This window comes from Pocillopora damicornis, chromosome 3 (genome assembly GCF_964200805.1).
Source record: "Pocillopora damicornis chromosome 3, jaPocDami1.2, whole genome shotgun sequence".
Taxonomy (NCBI): Eukaryota; Metazoa; Cnidaria; class Anthozoa; order Scleractinia; family Pocilloporidae; genus Pocillopora; species Pocillopora damicornis.
This window is the reverse complement of record NC_142672.1, coordinates 14293020-14317335: the sequence shown is the minus strand read 5'-3', so window position 1 is coordinate 14317335 and position 24316 is coordinate 14293020. Positions and strand designations below refer to the sequence as shown.

Sequence of the window (24316 nt, the reverse complement as noted above, 5' to 3'; positions counted from 1 at the left end):
CAATGAGATAATTTTCCGAACTACCGTATTTTAGTCCTCGATTTCCTATCAGTCAAACAAGTAGCCCGTGGTTCATTCAGTTTAAAATTGTGTCCACTAAAATTGGTTTTCATATCCAATCTCAGATAGCCATAAATTATCTTAACACATGTAGGAAGCTCAAGACTATGCATACCTAAGATAAAATGTTTAGGGAGCTTCAACGCTTCAACGGTACATCTAAAACGTCAAACTTACTTCAGTTTAGGATGGATATGTAAGAACTATTTCTTTTCTATTTTTTAGGATTAAGCGAGCTAACATGGAGCCAAACTTGACTACAAATGACACAAAGTACGAAGTGTTGCAAGAGGGGCGGCCGTGCTTCATCTCTGAATTTCCACGCTCTGTCCAATCTCAATTTAGTTATTACTCTAGCTACCTTGCCACAACCATGTTAGGTTTGTGGTGTTTCCTGTCAAACGGGTTGGTCCTGGTCACAATTCTGAGGGGTGGACTTCGATTCCGCCCAGGGTTTCTCTATCTTTGCAGCTTGACGTTGACTGACGTTCTGTGGGGTGGGGTAGTAACACCGTTGTACATTAGATTCAGAATCGCGGAGCTGATCGCCGGTGAAGCATGTTTCAATCGCAGTGATTGGGACTCGCCTGTCATGGTGGTTTCTTTCTTTTTATGCCTTTTTGCTATGGTGGGAACCCTTCGAGTCATGAGTGTGGATAGATATTTAGCCGTCATTAAACCATGGTGGTACAAAGCTGCCATGAAGATGCAGTACGCCATTACTGCTTCTTTTGCGGTGTGGGCGACGTCCACTTTTTTAATTGTTCTGAGGCAGGTGAAGTTGTTTCCTAGGAGGGCTGTTGAGACATTTGAAGGCGGATACATTATTTGCTTCTCCGCGATTTTAATTGCCATCCAGTTGTGTACTCTGGCTGCTCTCCGCAAGCACAACAATGCTTGTGTTGTACTACAAAGGAAATTCAGTCATAAGGGAGGGAATCAAAAAACTCGTTAACTGTCACAGTCTTAAGTGTTTTGATTCGCAGGACGAGTAATAAGTAAACCTTGACATTCTTCTCTCAAACAATTGGTTTCGAATGTCTGAAACATTCGTTTGTTATTTCTTCGAACGTTTTCTAACGCAACTCGCTAAATATCCCGGCGTATTATAGGCTGAACTTTCGGATATGGAGTTCATATTCACTGAGCCTGATGTGAATGATTGTCTTAGTATAATTGCACAAAAACTTTCGCAGGATTCTTTAGTAAACTCGTTTATGTTAAAACTATGTGTAAATAAAGAAGGCAGTGTGCATATATGTTACATAAGTTTTGATCACTCGTATCGAGATAAACAACCAGTTTCCATAATCAATCTAATCAGCAAAAAATTCTTACTTTTGAAAAGTGTTCCACAAAACCTGTTGGATTCTGTGCTCTTAGAAATTAAATTTCTCCTATCGCGTTTATCACTTCCTCGGTAACTTTGCCGACATAATGCAAGGCAGCCATTTTATCACCCCTGCTACAATCACCTCGCGAGATATGACACAAACCACGACTATTAAGAGTGCGAGAATCTATTTTATCCACCGCATGGAACCCGGGGGTGATTGATTGAAATTAGAACATGCACGACTCCTTAATGCCGCGTTCGTCTGCGCATGTACTTAAGTTTGCTTACATATATCTGCCTTAGCTTCTCATTGGCTCTTTGGTTTCTTGATTTGTTCTAAATGGCCGTTTGAACAATTTTAGTTTAATTTTAACGACACTTCAACATACCGTACAGCTAAACAAGGCAATAACTCTACCAAAAGTTACCATCAAATTAGAGCTTTATTCGATGTTAAAAAATGTAAAAACAATGTAATAAATTACCGTAAATAATGCTATCTAAATAAAGAAAACTTTCACTTCGATTTCAATATTTAACTTGACTTTCTTTCATGTAACATAACAAATACTAGCGACTAGTCATGTGACGTTCTAAACAAGGCAATAACTCTACCAAAAGTTACCATCAAATTAGAGCTTTATTCGATGTTAAAAAATGTAAAAACAATGTAATAAATTACCGTAAATAATGCTATCTAAATAAAGAAAACTTTCACTTCGATTTCAATATTTAACTTGACTTTCTTTCATGTAACATAACAAATACTAGCGACTAGTCATGTGACGTTCTAAACAAGGCAATAACTCTACCAAAAGTTACCATCAAATTAGAGCTTTATTCGATGTTAAAAAATGTAAAAACAATGTAATAAATTACCGTAAATAATGCTATCTAAATAAAGAAAACTTTCACTTCGATTTCAATATTTAACTTGACTTTCTTTCATGTAACATAACAAATACTAGCGACTAGTCATGTGACGTTCTTGGTTAATCCATTTCTTGAAAGAGTTGATCACCTGTCAAAAAACTGTCACATTTCAACGATAACACATTTTTTCTCAGTGTTCTGGCTAATAGAATTTTAAGCAATCCACATCAGATGGCAAGGTTTCATCAGTATCGGACTCCGAAGCACTGACAAGCATTTCAGGCAATAATACCAGTTTCCTTCCTTCTCTACTATCCTCTGAGGTGTGATGGGAATTTTCCGGGTTCGTCGGCGCTGCTCGGAAGTTTACATCATCTTCGGTTTCGTCCTCCTCCGATGACGACCATACTTCCCAACGATCAAAGTCAATGGAGACGTAAGGCAACTGAAAGAAATCAAACAAACAAAAAGAAAGTCAATAAACGAACAGAAAGAAAGAAGAGAAACTATGAGGGTCAATCCATGTTGACTAAGAACAAACTACATGTTCCATTGTATATGTTACCTTTTCTTTGCTCTTCAACAACCGCGTCCACACGGCATGGTTTCTTTTCTTGAGTAAAATTTGTACCTCCGAGCCCTTGACAATTACAGTACTTTGCTGCAATCATCCAACGAGAGAACATAATTAACAACACCGCAAATTGAAAACAGATAGACTGTCAACGAAAAGACCTCAGACCTACCTCAGGATCAATCTCCTCTAATAGCTCCATGTCCAGTTCATAAACTACGTGTCTTAGCTGTGTACTAGTGAAAGAAAACATTAATCATATTACAACAAAAACATACAAACACGCAAACAAAATGCATTATTACAGGGTTACGAAGTAGGAAAACTTTGAGCTTGGTTCTTAAAAGAAAGTTTCCCATTTGTCACCAGCTCGTGTGGGGGTCGAACCTCGTACGGGTTTCAAGAACCTTTTCCATAAACGGCAGCCGATGGTGTAACAGGCAGCTGCCCCCTAAGGAGAAACCCACACACGAGAACCTTCTGGTAAGCTACTGAAACACACGGCGATGAGAGGTCGTTTGGGCGGCGGTAGATCGCCTGTAATCAGCTTTCGTTAAACCCTGCTCAGAACGTCGGAATTCGCGGTGGAATGCTCCACCCTTGCGTTCAAAAATACTCCGAAGCATGCTTGGTCATTTACTAGGTTCGCATATGACAGGCGTACTGCATATTTCTGGGATCAACAAGTGTGCATGGTAAATTGGGATATGTGCGCGACATAACAACATTAGAATGTCCCCCAAGGATTCGAATATTACAGTAAAAACACAACCTGCGAACATGTAGTTTTGACTCAATAATAAAAATATCTCTTCAAAGACGTTCCTTGTCTTTAGTGACTATTTGCTTAAGGTGGACTAATCGAAGAGTCATCTTTGAGGAAGATGATTTTGAATGAAGAAACTCAAATGCTGCCAAACTTACCTAAACTTGAGCTTGCTCGCAGTTATCTCGGTCTGCTGTCTCTCCACTCCGCGTAGCTTCACACAAACTCGCACCAGTTCTCTCGTTTGTGACCACACTGTTTTCGGATGCACGCTGGAAAATATATAAATCATCATGGTTTTAAATAAGGGAAAGAAAATACTAATTTCAAATTGCTGAAAGGATTCTTACATATGTATATTTAAGCGAGTTAAGTGCAGTTTTCCTATCCACGGGTGAGATGTTAGAACAATCAGAAGTTTTTCCCCTTCCCATACTCCAACATCGGTCAAGTTACCTTGTTTATCTGCCAATACCAAGTTATTTTCACGGGGTGGATGTGAAAATTGCGATGGTCTAGACCTACAATTGGCGACAAAATTGCTGACACATTGACCTTTTCAAGACCCTCTTACTTCAATTTTGTCTCTTTTGCCCTTGTTAAGTTTACCTATTCGCCGCCCCCGCCCCCTCCCCTTCATAAAAATGTTGTGTCGTGATTCCATGAACCGTTAGCTTCATACAGGCAACATTGAATAGAGGAAGGGAGGTCTTATCAGTAATTTCTAGCGTGGTAGAAACAGGAGTGTTATTCTACACATAAATAGGACTCTTCAAACATGATGCGACAACTGATTGTAGGAAACAGAAGTGTTACTCTACACATAAATTGGACTCTTCAAACATGATGTGACAACTGATTGTAGGAAACAGAAGTGTTACTCTACACATAAATAGGACTCTTCAAACATGATGTGACAACTGATTGTAGGAAACAGAAGTGTTACTCTACACATAAATTGGACTCTTCAAACATGATGTGACAACTGATCGTAGGATCAGGGCCACCTTTTACAGACTGTGTGTCCTCTGCGACCGAAAACGAAACAGTTGACGCTGAACATAATATTAAAACAAAATATAGAATGTCCTAAAACATAACACACAATATATTTCATAAGCCTCCCGGGTATATTACTCCCCCAGGTTTCTACTCACGCCCATATGCAAGCGCATGCAATTTGTATTTATTTGTTCATTAAACTTACAAATGTCTCAAACGGAAACTGGTACATGCTTGAAATTGTAAAAAATATTTGAAACTGACTCGCTTCCTAACCCAAGTGAAGAACATTGCTGCGGTATAACCATGGCTACAGCATTGATATTTTAGTTGGTTGTCAATGGTATTTTAATGTTACAGTTTTTTCCTGGGGCATGGGAAGGAGGAAGCGGTGCTCACTAAAGAGGGGAGGAGGTTCAGAAAGTCGGTAACTGGTGACCCCAGCCCAAACATGGATTCTTCAATCCCGACGTCCAAAGCTTTGTTCTCATCAAAAAACAGTCTTCTTACAATTGCAACTTTTAAAACCAGCTCACCTAAATGGGTCTAAATAATTCTCTTCTGCACGAGGCACAACGTGATTTCTAACGCTTACAGTAGACCTAGCTGCAGCAATTCCTTGCGTCTCCCGCCGAGAGAAATTTTCCCTCGGGTAAAGGTTCTCAGAAGTATTTGGGGCTGGTGTGATCATCGCAAACGGAATCCTCTCATTTTTCTCGTCACTGTCCTCCCCACCCAAAGGAGGTAAGTCATCGTCATCTTCATTGTCAATATCACCATTCTGCACCAGACCATTGACTGATCTCGTCTCAGGTTCTTGCTTTACGATTATGCCAGAAGCGATCGCACATTCTTGGGCTCTATCGTCAGGTGCTGTAGCGGTTGAGCTTGTTGTATGGATGTTTCCAGCTGCTGAGCCAAGAAGACGCTGCAGTAGATCGCCACACACACGGCGAGGAATGATACCTAAACTCTGCTGCTCGTTTGTCATTAAACTAAAAAGAAAAGACACAAAATTGTTGAAAAGTACATTGTCAAGAACGTGGAGCAAGGAAGAAGCCGAGTCCCCCCGTGAGAACACTGCGTTACAAACCTTCGAAGTGTACCAATCACTCCCAGTCTGACCATAACATCCTTATTGTGTTGATTACTACTCGCCAGAGTTTTAAGCGTCAGGGCACCTTGCTTTATGATCTGGTAAGAAAAAAGTGTACAATGACCTTCTGTTCAGAAGGAGAGCTGTTAACTTTGCGTGATTGGCTTAAAACTGCCGAGAGTAGTCTAACACTGCCGAGGCGAAGTTTACATGAAAACTATGAGCTCCGAGAATACAGAAGGGACATATACGCAGACAAATTTATCTGAGAAAATTTTCAATTTTGACCAAAGCCAACATGTCCGCATAGCAGTACTCATTTCAATGTTTGGTCCCTCTGCTCATATTTATGATCTCACCTGCTGTGAGGTTGATTCTTGCAACTTTTTGCAAATGTTCTCAAGGCCTCCATATTGTCGAATGAAATTGCGATTCCTAAATAAGACAACAAAAACAAATGGATAAAAAAATAAACAATGACGATGGCATTGAGAAAAATAAGAAATAAATAGAGCATTTGGCATCATTGAACCTTAGCATTGCGTTCCATATTCATGATTGAAAATTAAGCGCATTTCGATTGACATAAATGGCCATAGAGAACAATGGTAAACACCTACCACGAAAAGCAAATGAGGAATCAATGTAAAAGCAACCTAACTAACTGAAAGGCGGGAAAACGCGGGTGACGAACACTCGACTCGTTTTACTTTGCATCTGATTGCTTGACGTTGGCGCGAGGTTTCACGACCAATCATACTACAAAGGGGAGTTTGAACCAATCTAACCCTGTATTACAATCAGCAATCAATGAAGACTGAGTTATCAAGCAATAAAACAAGAAAAATCAAAGTGCTCTGTGAGCAAACTCGTGAATTGACAAATGATTTTTTAGATTATGTTTAATGTTATCTGGTTTAGGGAATTTTGTGGTTGATTGTCATATCTAGAGTACGAGCAGTAGTTCAGTGTTCGCTAATGTAGCAAAGAAACAAAGTAACGTTTGGATAAGAAGGCATTACAATTGAAATGATCATGCTATTACATTTGACAAGGTGGATGATGTCATGTGTTTTAAACGTCTATCATTTTTGTTTCTGGTTCAAAAGAAAAGGTTGGAAGTAAATGTGGGTGAAAAGTGAAATTTACTGTCTTTCGTTGTAAATATTAGAAAATCAAGGCAATACTGTCTTAATGAAAACATTAACGATTCCCTCTTTATCAAATGAGACAAACGGGAACGAGTTTTGAGTGATATAACTAAACCAAGCCTGCCACCGTCATTTTGGATCTCCGCCTGGGTAGATTTAGGTCACGTGCTAGGCAACGTATGATCAATAACAAGATAGAATTTCATTTCAGGCCTATTTATCAATTTTGTGGTGTGTAACTTTCGCATTTTAGTACGTTGTATGTATGTTGAATCTTCAAATTGTCTTGAAACTTAAAAGAAAATTGTTCTTTAAAAATTCACTGAAAATCGGTAGCTAAAATTGTTTGTTTCGGTGTTATCTGATTTTCGTGTTAACTTGTTATTTCGTCAGTCGCCGGCATCTTCTGTTGCTTCACACAGGAAAAACACACGCGACGAAACGTAATGATCAATTTTGTCCTCAATCTCACGCTATAACAGAAAAAGCTTTTGAACATCTGTAAACTCCGAGCGCTTCGCAGTAAGTGATATTTTCAATGAATCTTCGGATTGTTTTCAAGTTCAAGGATTGTAAATTACAATTTTATGAAAAACGAAGGTTGTTCTGTTATTTCAGTATGAATCCTTGCATGCCTGCCAGTCGCTGGCGCCGCTTGTTGAAACTAAAACGAAAAAAAAAACTCTTTTAAGATTATCATTGGCTTCTTTTTCACCCCACCACTATTCTTAGCAACAAAGGTCGCCATTTCGTCTGTTTATTGCTCGCCAAAAACTATAAAATGCACTCAAAAGCCTAAAATCTAAAAAAAGTTTACAGGAATCGACCAATCGAGCGAGCGAGCGAGCGAGCGAGCGAATGCCATTCCCCACATCGTATCTATAACTCGCTCTTGCGCATGCGCGCAATTCACGAGTTAAAAAGGATTGACTTACTGATTGTCGACAGCTAAGTTTCCTAGCGCCCACATTGTGCGCTCTAGAACATTTTCGCTGTAAGTCAGTGAGACCAATTCACACATTGTTTTCAGGCCACCACAATCCCGTACGGCTTGACAGTTTCTGTGGAAACGCAAAATATCTCACCATCATTGACAATCACTGTGAAACAAATAACAATCATTAAAGTTATCTATAAGATGAGGCGCGTATTGCGCATGTCATCTTGCTGTGCGTGTATTTGAAATTTGAATTGTATCACGATTACCTTGAATTAATTCAAAAGACCTAGATGTTTGAAATGTCCACAACCTATATGGCGGAAAACATTCTTAGAAACGCATAAAAAGACAATCGATAGTGCAATCTCTTCTCCCCCCTCCCCACCCATCAAATTATTTATCGCGCAGAATGCCTATTGTTCTCGAGACATTTAATTGCTGTGGCGAAAAATTATCGATCTGTAATATTAGCAGCAAAGCGTCCAAAAGTTGGTCTTCGTGGGTCGCTTGTTTTGGTCCTTTCTTCTCTTATTTTGGTCTTTCAAGGCGCGTTCGCATTCAAAATTTCCCGCTTTAGTGCTCATGAATTACTAATAATGTTCGGGCATTCAGTGCGATGAGCTATCAAAAAAGGCAAGGACACACCAATAACATGAGGACTGGTATCTTTCATTCATCAACTCAAATCAATGGTTGGAAAACTTTTTTACCTGGTGTTGTCATCTACAAGAGATCCAATAGCCCACGTCACTCTCTCCAAGACCTGCCAGGAAAATGGCAGCACGTATTCTCAAAATCCAGGTTATTTACGAGCTCTTCCAATTCCTTTCCCCAACCCATATTACAAACCATTTTGCTCTTTCTTTTATCAATTCGTTTTGGAGAACAATTCCTGCTATCCCTTTTATGACTCCTTTCCAACACTCACAAAACAGTCATAACAGGTAAAGGAAAAAACACTAAATTTTCCGCCCTGTCCCATGAAATGCCAAAGAGTGACATAAACTTGAAATCGAAGTCTCATAGCATCATGTTCGGGGGGAAGGTCAGGAGTTTTGAATCCCCAGTCTGCCCGCTCCAATCTGTTTAAGAAGCAAAATAACACGACATACATGTAACGTTTTTATTTCACTGCGCGTGAGCGGGCAGAATTGAAAACAAATCCTATCATATGACTGGTTTCGTGACCGGTCATCATTTTTCACTCCACACCACCCAAATCGTGCGAATGCTCCTTAAACGACGCAAGCGCAAACAAAAGTAGAGCACTGCTCGCGAGGAGCCAAAAGAAAGCAAACTAACTTTGTCATCCATGGTGGTTCTTAAAAGTTCACAAAAAGCCTGGAGCCCTCCTCGAGTTCTTGCCTCATTTTGATTTCTGTCGAAGGATAGAAGGAGAAGTTTCAAAACGTCAATTGAAATAAGTAAAACACTTAAAAAAAAAAACCGCATAATTCCGGAAACTATGCGACAGCATTCTTATATCTGAAAATAAACAATAAATTTACCTTTCTGTGGTTGCCAGGTTCTTCAAAGCCCAAGCTATGCTATCTTGGATAATGCTGTCTTTCGTCTTGTCAGGACAGATTAAAACAGAGAACGAAGAAAAACGACATGTTGGAATCTCACAACAAACAGGACTAAATCAAATCTCTTTACTATCTGCTATACATTTCCCATGATTCAAGTTCTAAGGGTTTGGTTTTAAATCAAACAACGTTCCACATATCATATCTTTCTTTTCCTTCGTCACCTATTTGCTAGAAGATATATTGACGCCGGAAAGAGAAACCTCCTTTTGGTCACAAGCTAATAAATTCTCGAGATAGTACCATCTAATTAAGAGAGCTGTGTTTGCTTGCTTACATAGTCTGCCTTGGTCGGATTGTCAACGTTATGATGCGGAACGTCTTAAAGTAAAGCGTAATAAAAGTTTTCTACCGAGCCAGATAGTTTTCTTTCCTTTCTTTTTTCTTAACAAAGCTTCAAGATGGTGGCGTTTTCACGTTTTTGTCATAAACAAGAAGAAAATTGAGTTCAGTCCGCTGCAACCGGAGTTACCGTTCCTGCAATTGTGCGAGTGTTAACTGGTAACTAACCACAATAGAGGGTGATACACACTTCGAGTAAGATAACTGAACAACTTTGAAATCTTAGCTAACTGGGAAGTGATTTAACTAGCTGCAAACCCGTGATCGTACCTTTCCTAGCAAATAGCACATTGTTTGAAGTCCACCTTGGCTTGTTACTTTGTCGCAGTTACTTAAAATGAACGGCACCTTGAAAAAGTTGATACTACTAAGATGAAAGATACTTCGTATATTTCATTGGATCGAAATCACGATCGAACCCAACTACGTGCGTAAGAAGAACTCACCTTGCGTTATCAAATGAAAGAGATGCAAGACTTGCAAGAATATGCTGAAGAACCAATGGATCTCTGCTTAGACTCAACAGGCGACAAAGCGCCTGAACACCGCCACAATCCCTTATGTCATCCTTTGATCTAAAGATATCATAAAACGAATGTTCAAAGGTTCTCTCCTTCTCTTTCTCTTTCTTCTTCTCCTCCTGAACTCCATCCTTGCCTCCCTCTCTACCCATTGTTCAATACCTTCCTCCCCTTCTCCATACACACTGTGGCATTCTTCCCTAACAAAACATTCCTGATTACCTTTCCCGTTCCCTTCTTCATCTCTCCCTTACTTCCTTTTTTCTTCCATCGCTCCTTTCCAAACTCCGCTTCCTTCCCATCCTACCTTACTTCGCATTCTTATCCTCCTTCGTATCATCCATCCATCCCTTCATTCCACACTCTCCGTCTTCACTTCCCACTTCCTTCCTCTTGTTCTTAATTCCTCCATCCCTCAATCCATACTTACATTCCCTCATTTTCTCTCCCTTTCTTCTTCACTCCTCCCCTCCTATTCTTAGTCCATCACCACATCCCCCCCCCCCATTACTCCTTGGTCTTTCAATTCCAATATCCTGTCCTCCTCTCCCGTCATACTTTCTTTTCTTCCTTGCGACCTTCCAACGTTGCTCATTCTTCCTTGCCTTCCGACTGCCTTCCGACTCTCTTCCGACTGCCTTCCGACTGCCTTCCTTAACTTCCCCCTTTCTATGGTTTGTTTTTCCACCTATTCCGCCTATCATGTCTAATTCAAAGTTTGAATAAACCCACTTACTTCTCGTTATTCAGGACAATGCTCTGCACTTCCTTCACAATTTCTGCTTTCTTTACTAGATCCTGAAAGAAAATTAAGTTGAAACATTGGTTAAAGAACATAATTGTATACAATTATACAATTCCGAACACAACTGTAAAAAATATAGCAGGTAATTTAGTGTTAACAACTGGGTTGAAAACGTAAATTAGTCACCGTAAAGAGTAAAAAAGCTGACGTTTCGAGCGTTAGCCCTTCGTCAGAGCGATTCGACTCAATCGCTCTGACGAAGGGCTAACGCTCGAAACGTCAGCTTTTTTACTCTTTACGGTGGCTAATTTACGTTTTCAACCCAGTTGTTAACACTAAATTACCTGCTATACTCTCCCACCGACGCAGCACCACAGTTTCTTTAGAAACTTACCCCTTTATTCCTTTGTAAAAAACATAGTCTTCCATATTACACCTCAAGCCTTCCTACCACAATTTTCTGATGTAGTGGGCAATATATCGCACGTGCGACTCTGGGTAAAATGGCAAATCTAACAATGTAATACATAAATACATTGGAAAAAGAATACACATTTTCAAACGGCGTAAATTCGTTGTTTTCAAGGTCGCAGTTTTAGTCCTTCAGAACAAAAGACCACCATACAGCTAAAAATCAAAATCCGCCCTGTTATCGGCTTGCATGTGCGCGTATTCGCATGGAGTTCTGGGTGATGTTATGCACAGAACACGATGTGTGGTGCTTTAAAATGGATACATGCACTGAAAACAAATTTCAAGAGCTCCCAGTTATCACCTGCATATAAACTGCGCCTTCCGAAAAGTCATTCAACATCCGGCACAGAAGAACAACCTTTTTTCTCTGTTCCCAATTTCCCCAAACAAGAACATTTGCTGTCACAAAAAATAAAAGTTGAACACTTCTTTGGGGAAGTTGCGAGTGAAAATGCCGCTCATGAAGGCACAAAAGCAGTGCTTATATTTTCCAGTTTCCAAGACAAAGTCAACGTTTTCGCATAAAAAGACAAGAACATATATTTATTACGCGTGGTGAAGAACTTGCAATTAAGAGACAGAAGAACTCCTGGTACTTCATGAGTCACTCGAAAATTGGAAAATTTGTATTTAATATTTCCAGTCTAAGAGTTCAGACCCAGTAGGTTTTCTAAATGTAAGACAAAACAAAAAACTTTTTGAAATGTATTCTATTCTTATTCGATGCAATAGTTTAAATTAGATGCAGACCCTAAAAAGCCTCCCACCAGGTTTTTAATTGTATTTGTTGTTTGTAGAAAATGCCATTGAATCAAATTAAGTAAAGAGCTTTCGTTTTCGTCTTGTAATTCCTCACTTCGACACTTTTCCATAAACTGACCAGAAAACTACGACTGAATTAAACTGATCGATTTCGCGCGCTACTGATGTTTACTTTTTAATCCATTTAATTGTCATACACTGACAGAAAATTTAGAATAAAACATACATGAAAAAATCGAAAATACCGGTTTGTTACAGATTCATTCCGCTCACAGCGGAACAAGTAACCTAATACGACGCATTAGTACAACTTCACGAAGGTTCCGTTTAGTTTAGAAAGATCTAATTCAAAGTGAAAGTAACTACCCGTGTAAACCGACTTTCGCTCAACATATCAGCGAAAGAAAAACCGTATGGAAAAAACAACTGAAGGTATTTATCTAACCATCATTCTCGGTGCTCTGTCAGTTCTTATAGTTCTCTCGAACGCTGTTATTGTCACGCTGGTTTGCTTCAACAAAACCCTTCGCACATACTCAAATTGGTTGATTCTGTCCCTTGCTGTGTCCGACCTACTGACTGGTAGCCTGCTTTTTCCTATGACGCTATTCAAACCATCTCATGTCGTCGAAGGATACTTCACCGCAATGATTTTACTTTCGGGTGTTATCAACATTTCGGCAGTTACTTGCGATCGTTTTATTGCTATAGTGAAACCTCTAGAATATTCTTATCTCGTTCCCAAATTCTTCAAGAGAGGAATTGCGATTATTTGGCTAGTTCCGGCCATATATGCCTCTGTTCCTTTGATTTGGGGCGTAGATCATTCAAAAACAGCTCATAGAGTCTACTTGGCGTGCTTAGAGCTGCTTGGTGTCGTCGTTCCGTACATCTTCATAACTGCAGCCTACATTCGAATTTTCAGACAAGTGCGCAGAAGCTTAGCGTTAAGGAAAAACTTGAAATCTGTCTCAAGACAAATCAACGAACGCAGACGCATTTCCGCAGATGCCAAGGTAGCCAAAATCTACTGCATTGTGTCTCTGGCCTTTTTGTTCTCTTGGCTGCCAATCCTTTACATGACAACAGCTTTTATTGTAAAACGGATTCAAGTTGTCCCAGACATCTTATCCTCGGTTTCGTTCTTCACCATAGCGGCGGGTTCGCTGGCAAATCCTCTGCTGTATGCTTTTCTAAAACCTGATTTCAAGATGGCTCTTCGGAATTTATATCAGAAATGTTCGAGCAGATGCGTTGAACAACAGTCGATTTCTGTCAGGTCTTTTAAAGCAGAACAATCAAAGAACAAGACCATTCGTTGGCTTGCGCTTAAACAGAAGGCAAGTCTTAACTAAAGAATGACATGCTGCACGAGACTACCCAAAAAATACAATGCAAGCATTGGAAGAATCATTCTCTTCTGATCCATCAAGAAGGACGCCAATTCACCAAACGCTTTAAAGTACCTTTTACGTTTGAACTACACTTCTACGTCGATCGTTGAGTAAAGATGCTGAACATTTGTTACGAGCGAGGAACAAAGAAATCTCAAATTCATCATCTAGTTAATACGACGACGACGACGACGACGACGACGACGACGACGACGACGACGACGACGACGACGACGATGACGATGATGATGATCATGATGATTGAAATGATATTAAAACATAAAACTACCCCTTTCCATCTATGACACATCAAGACTAAAGAACGGAGGTTGCAAAATTTAATAATTCAACATTCAGTTTACTAACCAACCAAAGCAAACAAAGACACGAAATAACATTTGAAGTTAAACTAAAAGTTAAAACGTGCTGTTTCACTTACGAGATACAAAGCGCTTTGAATTTTATTTCGACGTTGTTCTTTTTGACGTTTTCCAAAAGCTACACGTCACCAGCTGCTTTTTCCTTCCTTATGATATCAGTACTTTTCTTCAAAGTTTTAGAATCGTTAAGGAGACAGCATGGCATAAACTGAATAAAAGCTTTCCATGACACAAGTGAGTTCAGTCATGAGTCCATTATCATAAATGGTTCGATAATTCTGTTTATCTGACTGAAATGCACCTGGTTATCTCCGAACCCTGACGTGCTCTTACTCAAATGTTTTTTTAAATAATTCTTATCCTTATGTGTTCCACTCCTACCTATCTCTTTGAATTGAAACAAAAGATACAAAACTGACGTACAAAACCCAGGTGCGAACGCATTAAAAACGGATATCAACCTCATTTAATTGATTCTTCCTTCAGAGCACTTGCCAGACTTGACAGTTTTTGATTGACAACAATTCATGCTGACCCAAGGGACCCTTGCGCCTGGCATGCTTCGTAAAGAAAAAAAAAACAACAATTATCGTTACCTCTCGTCGTTAGAATCTGCTTCCAGCGAGTACATGTCGCATGCAATATCGGTTAAAAGGAGAAGAGTTACCGACTTAGTTCTCATTCCTGTGTTCCATACATGATTTTTCCATAGAGAGAAAGAGCGGTCCTTTCCTTTCGTCAAAGACAGCATTAGCAAATCTAAATTAAGGCGTATGCTAAGTACGCTAAAAAAATGTGTGAGGGTGTGTGGTGCGTACGCTAATCACACATGTGTGTTGCACAAGTGCAGTTGATTATCTATGAATAAAATGCAGTTTAATTATGAGAACAGTCAAATTAAATAACCATATTTTTCAAGAAAACCTAATATTTTTCCATCAAAATTTTTTTTTCTAATTTTTGCGCTCCAGTCAAGAAATATATTATAATTTTTTTTCCACGGAAGGATTCAAAACTGAGTGCTCTCCTTTACTTAAAAGGAAACATCTGTCCTAAAAAGGAAAATAATTATATTACGACGGTAATGCGACTTTCGTGTTTCTTTGAAATTTAATAGACATCACGGTCACAATTTGTGCCTTCTAAACTGTCAAAAGAAATGTCAATTATACCATCGCACAAAGAGTGTCTCTATCTAATTTCAATTTAACGCGAAGTTGTACTTTATTTGCTACACAGGCTTAACCTGTTCGACGTCTATTTTGTTGTTGCCGTTTAGAAACGATAAATTCCCCGGCTCTTGCTGTATTTCCGCAAATGTCGGCGTGGTAATCAGTGGAAACGAAACTGCTGCCGATATATATCGATTGTGTAAAGCATGTGCTCTACGTTTCGGAAGTGAGAGATGTAGCGAAAAGTACCACCCAACCATTCCAAGAGAATAACTGTTGCATGTGTAGCACGCCAATTGAATGGGAAGGGAAATTGCCCGAGGCCAGGCAAAGAGCAAGAGATCATTTATTCAGAATAAGCATCGTGGATGCTTACAGTTTTCTTATTGTGAACTGTGAGGTAATGATAATAAACAACCAAATTATAGACTAATGAATGTTCTGTGCCGTACAAAAGCCATGTTTTCTGATTTTGGCAAATATCCAAAGTAATAAACGACAGATGAAAGAAACAATACGATTTTCCCATCAACATTTCGCCTACACACATTAAATTTTCCATTCCTACAAGAGATCTCGAAAGTTATTCACATTTCTTAGCTTCCTCAATCAATCATAATGTATAACGAGCTATAAAATAAAGGTTTATTTCCTCAAGTTACCGCTTAGAGCCAGATAGAAGTTTGTCACAGTCGCACGTCCAAGACAAAAATACGGCAGTGCCCAAATATTTTTTTGATGGTTTTCAGAGATGAAATGATGGTTTATAAAGGGTAATTTAGATTAGTGTTGTAGCTTTCTGGTAAGGAGAGATATTTGACCTCAAAGTTATCAAATATTTGGATGAATCAAAAAGTCTGAGAACACAGCCATTTATTTGCCTCTGTTGATTGACAAGCCGTCGCTTGCGTCGTACATTCATTAAGGATGTCACTATATTTATGCAAACTCTCAGTTAAGGAGAGTTAAATTTCTCAGTTAAATACCATCTCAGTGAGAGCTTCACACATTTTACCTACTTTGAAGCGATCTCCTTGGTGAAAACCAAGAAAAACTGGGGGTGGTCTATATCCCCCCGGAAATAATCAAAACAGAAATCAGTTTGTCTGTTTGAGTTTGGAGTAGACCCTTTAAACTGGCAAAATTTCATTGAAATCGGTGAAATGGCATGTAGCACGACTGCCTGGTGCTCTCATGGACACACTATTGATGGCTGACACATTTTTTCGTTTCTAAAACTCTAACGATGTCTCTCCCTCTTCTAAAAGGTGCCCTTCTTTTTTTCCAATTTTTCCAGTTTTCTTGTCTTGTCAAAGCCATGCTGAATATAAATCTTTTCTATCTGGTTGAAATGTGTCACTTGTCTTTTATCTGTAACCACGTACCTTTTCCATTAGGTTTAGTTCTTGGTCAAAGGAGAAGAGCGACAGAGCGGATAATCGTCTCTATAATGTCTACTTACTACTACTAAGCGGAAAAAGCTTCAGGAACTCTAACTCTCACTGGCTGTCTCTTTTTTCACCTGACAAGGCTGTAGAGGTTTCATGGATATCGCTTCCTCTCGTTTACTCTTTCGACAGATGTTGCGAATAACAACTTTAAAATCCGGTTTTAGGAAAGCATACACGAAGGGATTAACTAAGGAGGCAACTGCTACTATGTAGAATGAAATTGTGCCCAAGACACTCGGTACAATATCGAGACGACCGAAGAAAATGTCTGCGGTTGTCATATAAATGATCGGCATCCACGAAAATAAGAATGCCGCTGAGATGATGCAGAAGACTTTAGCCACTTTAGCATCTTGAGAAATGCGTCTTGGTTCGTTGATCTGTTTTATCGCAGATACAAATTTTTTCCTCAACGCCAAACTGTGCCGCACTTGCTTAAAAATCCGAATATAAGCGACGCTTATGAAGATGTACGGAACGACGACGCCAAACACCTCCAGGCACGCAATGTACCACTTGTGGAATATTGATGCACGATCTGTTGCCCAGAACAGAGGAAGTAAGCTGATAATTGTTGAGATTAACCACACAGCAACTAAAGTTCTTTTGAATATCTTAGGTATGCGACAAGGATACTGCAGAGGCATCATTGCAGCAACGAAGCGATCGTAAGTGAGTGCGCAGATGTTACCAACACCCCAGAGTAATATCAAACTACTAAAATACGCAACAACCACCGATTCGGGTTTGAAGAGTGTCAGAGGCATTAAAACGGCTCCTGTTAGGATGTCAGAAGCAGCAAGCGACAAGGCAAACCAGTTAGTGTATGTCCGTAATCTTTTGTTGAAGCAAACCAACGCATAGACAGACACGTTTGAGACCACAATGAGAACTGAAAGTGCACCAAGGCTAACTACCACGTACATCTCCTCAGCTAATTCCGGCATGTTGTTATGCGGATTTGTACAGCTGAACGTTAATTAGAATTTAATATGGTGATTCACCACACGTAGCCTTGTGCTCAAGGTAATATTAAAACATACTACACACCTAATCGATATTTTCATGCCAAATTTTTTCAAAGGTCAGATGGTCAAATGGGATAGGACTTAATTCCATCAGTCGAAATTTAATTCGACACAACAGCGTAGTTATTCAGGGTTGCTTTGCAAGCAGTAACTTCTGCTTAGGTTTTCATACTTTCACTGTTGTCATAATGTTAAAACGTTGGCAGAACTTTGTCACTCTCGCATGCATCGAAAAAAAACCTTGTTGCAAAAAACTGAGGAAACCATTTCGATGTGTTGATGTCAATTACCATTGTTAGTTCCAATAATTTAACGTTCAAACCTCCATAATGTTCTGTTTTCGGTGCGGATGAAAAAGCCAACCGTTCCCAACTTGCAAAATTTTGTACTGCCTCATTATGTCGTGAATCGAAAGAAACACAATTTTCCTTGACTGGTTGAAAGGACACGATTTTTGTTCGACTTTTATTTTAATTTTCATGTAAAGGCAAAATCCACGGGTGAATGTATTGTGATTGACAGATTGCCTCAAACTACAGACAATACTGTAAGCTTCGGGGAACCGTTCATTTTTTGATTAGGTTACGTTTCTGACAAATCAGTTCGGTTTGCACTCTCATTCTAAATCAACCTTCCAAATTTAGTCAAATAAGAGCAAAAAAAAAACATCGAGCCACAGCCAACTATTCGCTAAAGTTCCTGGCGAGGGCCCTTAAATGGATTTAAAGACAAACATGAGTTGATAGCAGTCGGCTATGTTTTGAGTGACACCAATCTTCTGAATGCATACCGGGAAGGCTTTGTTCCAACATCGTAGCGACAACGTCTACCCATAGAGTGATTTTTTTTCAAGCGTACAAACCAGGTTGTCCTCTCCAGGTTTTAAATACCCTTCTGGCTGATGCATGACTATTTAAGGTTCCTATTAAAAATACTTCGCCGCATTTGACACCGACATTTAAGCCAAAGAAATGATATCCTGGCGCTAGGAAAAGGATCGCTTTTTCCACTTTACAAAAAAGATTATACATGGAACGCTCCGAAGTTACAGACACCATACAACCAATATTGCATAGACTTGCTGGCTAATGCGTTCTGGATACAGGTGTTAAGCGCAGCTTTTGATTAAGGTGACAAGATTAAAAGGAATATTAGCCGTTTCCTAAGCAATTGACACCGTAAGTGAAATAATTTGTGTCACCACAGAAGCAACGTCACACGACAAAAACTAATCAGAAGTTGACAAGTCGTGTCATTTCTGTCAGATTATCTACCTTTGACCAATTGGGTTACGGAAAACTTTTCGTGTATTTCAACTTAACCTAAATGTGGCTGTGTATGCCAGATGTTGGTACTATTGTTAAGCCAGGGAAGTTAGAGGAACCAGCAGAAGAAAAGAGGCCTTCTGTAGGATATCCAAAGATATCAAGTTCAAAGAAACACAACAGAATCAAGGATGGATCTCTACATAAAAGTTTCCCTTGGTGTGTTATCCGTTCTCATCGTTGCCGCGAACCTCTTCGTTATTAGTTTGGTTTGCTTGAACAGAGTCCCACGAACATATACAAACTGGCTGACTGTTTCACTTGCTGTGTCCGACATACTTACAGGAGGCATTTTGTTTCCCATGCTGATCATGCGGCCAACACACGCCGTTGCAGACTATCTGTCAAGTATGATCTTGCTCTGGGGTGTTACTAACATATGCGCACTCACTTACGATCGATACGTTGCCATTATTAAGCCTCTGCACTACGCTTACCGCATACCTGAGATATTCAAAAAGACCATTATCACTGTATGGTTATTTCCAACCATATACAGCTTATTGCCGTTATTTTGGAGGGATGATCGTTCAAAAATAATACACCTGGTGTACCTTGTTTGCTTAGAATTAACTGGGGTGATCATTCCATACTTTTTCATTACAATCGCCTACTTACGGATTTTTAAGGAAGTAAAGCAAAGCTTAGCATTGAGAAAAATTTTGGATTACGCGAGAAAGCAAGTTAACGAACGCAGAAACATCTCCTCAGATGCTCAAGTGGCGAAACTGTTTTTTATCATCTCGGTGGTCTTCTTACTCTCGTGGATGCCGATCATTTATTTGACAACCGCCGTTGATGTTTTTGGTCGGTTCGACATCGTTCCAAATGTTCTGCCGACTATTTCAATGTATACAATAGCTATTGCTTCATTGGTAAATCCCTTTGTGTATGCCTTCCTCAAACCGGATTTCAGGGTTGTAACACGAAATATGTTTGGAAAGGACAATCGAGTGCTAGCGATGTCAGAGACACCTAAACGGTGTTATCAGGCGAAAACAGAAGGAGACACGAAAAATCACGAAGAGTCCCCTTAACAATCTTCACCAAAGATCGAGGGCAGGTCGGTTGAGTTGAGTGAGGTACATAGACACTTTGAGCCAAAAAAAAGATGAATTTACACGCTAGTGATTATCTTTATACCTTTATTCGACTGTAAAAAAAAATTTAAAAAGCGTGATGCATAAAAACATGGAGACTACTTTCAATGTTTCTAATAACATTAGCCATGACGCACTGTATAGGCAAACTTTGCATAGAATGACAGAATGATTACGTACCTCAAAAAGTGCGATAACTCATCACGTATAAAAAAGAAAAAAACCATTAGAGTACGGCAAGAGTTTGGAGATAACCATGTGCATGTCAGCCAAAAAGCCTAATTGTCAATTCATTGCTAGTAGTGGATTCATGGCTAAACTCAACTGTATCAGGAAAGGTTTTTATTCAGTTTGTGTCATGATTTCTTTCCTTTTGAACCTTACAGGAAATTGCCGACATCGTAAAGAATGACGAAGCAGCTGGTGACGTATGGCCTTTGGGAAACGTTGTGCAAATAAGAGTCTGAATAAAAATTCAAAGCGCTTTGTATCTCATAAATTCAAATTTAAGCACAATCGAAAACAGTTCGAAGTAAACTAGCAATTTGAACAATATACTGACCCGCATTGATAACTGCGTTGATAATCCGTCGACTATAATATTTCGAAAAAACATTAAAGTCACACTACGTTTGTAATATGGTTGATTTCCTTTATGTGACAGATGTTTTCACTTTTGTTAAAAGAAAAAACAGCAATTCTGAGGAAAGGAATGTCGTGGAGAAATATCAAGTTTTTCACGGAAAATGTTCGTCAGGTTTGTGTTATTCGACCAAATCATTCTTGTGATGAAGCTGATTTTTAATTCATGAATATTCTATTGCACTTTGGCAATACATCATTTGTGATTAGCATAGTTACTTAATACTTCACCGCATTAGACATCGTCATTTGAATTTGATAATGCATTCTTTGCTGTAGGGAAAATACTGCCTATTTACTTTCTAAAAAACATTATGAAACACAGAGAGGAATCCTGGGTCAGATAGATATACATGGAACAGAGAGATGATTACAGGGGCAATTATTTTTTGCTTCTGGTGTCTAAGTATCAAACATTTGTCACGAAACTATTCCTGGTAAAGCCATGGAAAACAATTCCCTGTCTTGCTTTCCTTTCTCACCAAAGCGGTCTGTTTACAGGTGTTAGCGCAGCTTTTGACAGATGAGACACGAACGATAACGATGTTAACCGTTTTCTAGGCAATTGACACAGAAATTTGAGTCATTTATGTCATAGAAATAACGTCATATTACAAAAATTATGCAAATGTTCGCATGCAGTGCCATTTCTTTCAGATTCTCCTTCCTTGACCAACTGGGCTGCGGAATTCTACTTAACCTAAAGTTAACCCTGTGAGCCATTTACTAGCTCCGATGTAATTCAGGGAAGTTGAGGAAACCAGCAAAAGTAAAAGGAGCCTTCTCTTGCATATCCGAGGATATAAAGGTAAAAGAAACTCAACAGAATCAAAGATGGATCTCTACGTGACAGTTTCCCTTACCGTGTTATCCGTTCTCATTGTTGCCGCGAACCTCTTCGTTGTTAGTTTAGTTGGCTTGAAAAGAGTCCCACGAACATACACAAACTGGCTGACTGTTTCACTTGCTGTGTCCGACATACTTACAGGAGGCATTTTATTTCCCATGCTAGTCATAGGGCTAGCACACATCGTGGTAGATTATTTGTTAACTATGATCTTGCTCTGGGGTGTTGCTAACATATGCGCACTCACTTACGATCGATACGTTGCCATTACTAAACCTCTACACTACACTTACCGCATACCTGAGATATTCAAAAAAACCATAATCGCTGTATGGTTATTTCCAACCATATACGCCTTACTGCCATTATTTTGGAGAACGGATCGTTCAAAAACAATTCACTTGGTGTACCTTGTTTGCCTGGAATTCGTTGGCGTGATCACTCCGTACATCTTCATGACAATCGCCTATATTAGGATTTTTAAGGCAGTGAGGCAACGCTTAGCATTGAGGAATAAATTGGATTGCACAATGAAACAGATCAACAGACGCAGACGAATCTCCTCAGATACTCAAGTAGCGAAACTTTTCTTCATCATCTCTGTGGCCTTCCTAATCTCGTGGATGCCGATCATTTATATGACAACCGCCCTCCGTTTTTTTGGTCGGTTCGACATCGTTCCCACCGTCTTGCCGATAATTTCACTATATACAATAGCCATCGCCTCATTGGTAAATCCCTTCGTGTATGGCTTCCTCAAACCGGATTTCAGGGTTGCAACACGAAATATCTGTCGAAATAGCAATCGAACGGAAGCGATGTCCAAGACAACTAAACAGGTTTGCCAGGTGAAAACAGAAGACACACAAACCGCCGTGAAGAGCCCCCTCAACAACCTTCAATTAATAGCGAGTGCGAGTCGTATGAGTGTGGCACATGGATACCTCGACCAAGACGTGAACGATTCACAGTCTACTTAATATCTTGTAATCAAATTTCTTCAACTTTTTAAAAGTTAAGAAGCGCGATGGATAAAGGTAAGGAAGCAGCTCGCAAATTTTCAAATAACATTAGGTATGGTACATTCAAGGGAGACACGAACACCTTGCCAGGGACGATTATGTATATGCAAAACACCAGCTAGCACTAATCTCATAAAAACGAGTAACGACTCATCACAGATGATAAACACTTGAGCACGGGAAGGTTTCGAGATGGTCAGGTGCATGTCAACCAAGACGGAAGAATTATCAGTCCATTGATAGCAATGCGGAACTCATAGCTGAACTCACCTATATCAAAAGGTTTCTATTCAGTTTGTGCTATGTTGTCAAAATATTTTAATGCATAACGTTTTATATACCTCAGAAGAACGAAAACGTACCTGATGATGTATGACCTTTGAAAAACGATGCGCAAAAAATTAAGTCTAAATAAAATTCGAGACGCTTTCTATCTTTCTCTCTCATAAATAAAACAACACGTCAAAGATGATTATCGGTTGATGATGGAGAAAAATAGTTCGAAAAGGTTTTCATTCAGTTTGTGCCATGTTGTCAAAATCTTTCCAAGCATAACGTTTTTATATCTTAAAAGAACTTCCGATATTATAAGGAACGAATAAGCAGCTGGTGGCCTATGGTCTTTGGAAAACGTTGTGAAAAAATGACAAGTCTAAATAAAATTCGAAGCGCTTCCTATCTCATGAATAAAACAACACGTTGAAGATAATTATCGGTTGATGATGGAGAAAAATACTTCGATAAGGCAAAAAAAAGTGTCCTAAGGAGCATAACTGATGACAATCTCAGAGTAATAAAGAATAATACATGGGCGCGCGTAGATATGCAACTTCTTTTTCGAGTTTTAACTCGATAGCTCACAAGTGAGCGCAGCGAACGAGTGAGACGTCGAGTTGAACTCGAGATGTATTCCATGTATTATTTTGTTTATCATATAAACATAATAGCCCTTTCCTGAGAAGAAAAGCCGACTTCATTATTGAATGAAAATAAATGAATCGACAATCCCCGAATAACAGTTGTAGAGTGCGTTGGCGCTAACTCTTCAGATGGAAAAATGCGTTGAATCATGATTGTAAAAACAACAATGGTCGTAATTTTCAATTTACAAAATTCTCATTTATTGACATTTTCCCTACCGACAGAAGAAGTCTTTCAGGTAAACGGCCAAAATCGGCCTGTGGCAAATTTTCCAGTTTTCGATTTTCATTCTCAGGCGAGAGAAATGCTAACACCAAAGCCACTGAATACATAACTTTCGGTTTTTCTTTTAGTATATTGGTTTTCTTTGCCTTCTGGGAAAGTTTGAAATTCACTGTTTGTCAACGATATGGATTTTTAAGTGTTTCAGCCGCCATAGTTCGAGAAAGCTCCGACAAACAACTTGTATTTAGAATCGTGAAGGCTTTGCCGTTCATTCATCAACCTGACCGAGTGGCGCCAAAGGCGAGTGACTTGTCAGCAGCTGATTAGCTATATCAACACACGTGAAAAAATACGATGTTTTAACACGTGTGTTGTTACGGCTTTTCTCAGGGCCGGAAATCCCTGTATAACACCGCAGTTTATGTGATAATCTGATTTATTTCAGACAAAAATACGATGAAATATGAAGACACAACATAATGAATTGCACGAGAATTCTTGAATTAATCAGTAACGAAAATCAGCAATAATTATCGAAGTAATAGAAGGGTTGAAACTCATGAAACAAAATCATTTAA

At 39.3% G+C, this 24316-nt stretch overlaps 5 protein-coding genes and 1 pseudogene across 6 annotated transcripts; 4 read left to right on the top strand and 2 right to left on the bottom strand.

Annotated features, from left to right (window-relative positions):
• Positions 1 to 163: 163 nt before the first annotated feature.
• Positions 164 to 1155, top strand: LOC149048379 (olfactory receptor 4E1-like). Its single transcript, XM_089200528.1, has one exon. The coding sequence runs from the start codon at positions 302 to 304 to the stop codon at positions 1013 to 1015; it is 714 nt and encodes a 237-aa protein (XP_089056654.1). The 5' UTR covers positions 164 to 301; the 3' UTR covers positions 1016 to 1155.
• An 862-nt stretch (positions 1156 to 2017) lies between these two features.
• Positions 2018 to 16586, bottom strand: LOC149048377 (uncharacterized). Of its 2 annotated transcripts, XM_089200504.1 has the most exons (15): positions 16563 to 16586; positions 10987 to 11048; positions 10176 to 10304; positions 10000 to 10060; positions 9307 to 9371; positions 9101 to 9176; positions 8509 to 8561; positions 7794 to 7919; positions 6067 to 6142; positions 5705 to 5805; positions 5148 to 5606; positions 3768 to 3881; positions 3016 to 3079; positions 2835 to 2930; positions 2018 to 2714 (listed from the first exon to the last, which is right to left on the bottom strand). In XM_089200504.1, the coding sequence occupies exons 1-15, from the start codon at positions 16569 to 16571 to the stop codon at positions 2472 to 2474; spliced, it is 1734 nt and encodes a 577-aa protein (XP_089056630.1). In that variant the 5' UTR covers positions 16572 to 16586; the 3' UTR covers positions 2018 to 2471. The 2 variants fall into 2 exon arrangements, with proteins under 2 accessions (XP_089056630.1, XP_089056629.1); XM_089200503.1 differs by lacking the exons at positions 10987 to 11048; positions 16563 to 16586 and having other exon boundaries at positions 10176 to 10477.
• LOC149048378 (adenosine receptor A2b-like) lies at positions 12514 to 13703 on the top strand. The gene has a single exon (XM_089200519.1). The coding sequence runs from the start codon at positions 12645 to 12647 to the stop codon at positions 13584 to 13586; it is 942 nt and encodes a 313-aa protein (XP_089056645.1). The 5' UTR covers positions 12514 to 12644; the 3' UTR covers positions 13587 to 13703.
• Positions 15805 to 17676, bottom strand: LOC149048376 (trace amine-associated receptor 7c-like). Its single transcript, XM_089200523.1, has one exon. It carries the CDS (start codon positions 17573 to 17575, stop codon positions 16670 to 16672), a length of 906 nt encoding a protein of 301 aa, XP_089056649.1. The 5' UTR covers positions 17576 to 17676; the 3' UTR covers positions 15805 to 16669.
• A 1357-nt stretch (positions 17677 to 19033) lies between these two features.
• LOC149048375 (5-hydroxytryptamine receptor 7-like) lies at positions 19034 to 20058 on the top strand (annotated as a pseudogene).
• A 1365-nt stretch (positions 20059 to 21423) lies between these two features.
• On the top strand, positions 21424 to 22550 carry LOC149048374 (histamine H2 receptor-like). The gene has a single exon (XM_089200510.1). It carries the CDS (start codon positions 21558 to 21560, stop codon positions 22548 to 22550), a length of 993 nt encoding a protein of 330 aa, XP_089056636.1. The 5' UTR covers positions 21424 to 21557.
• Positions 22551 to 24316: the final 1766 nt, after the last annotated feature.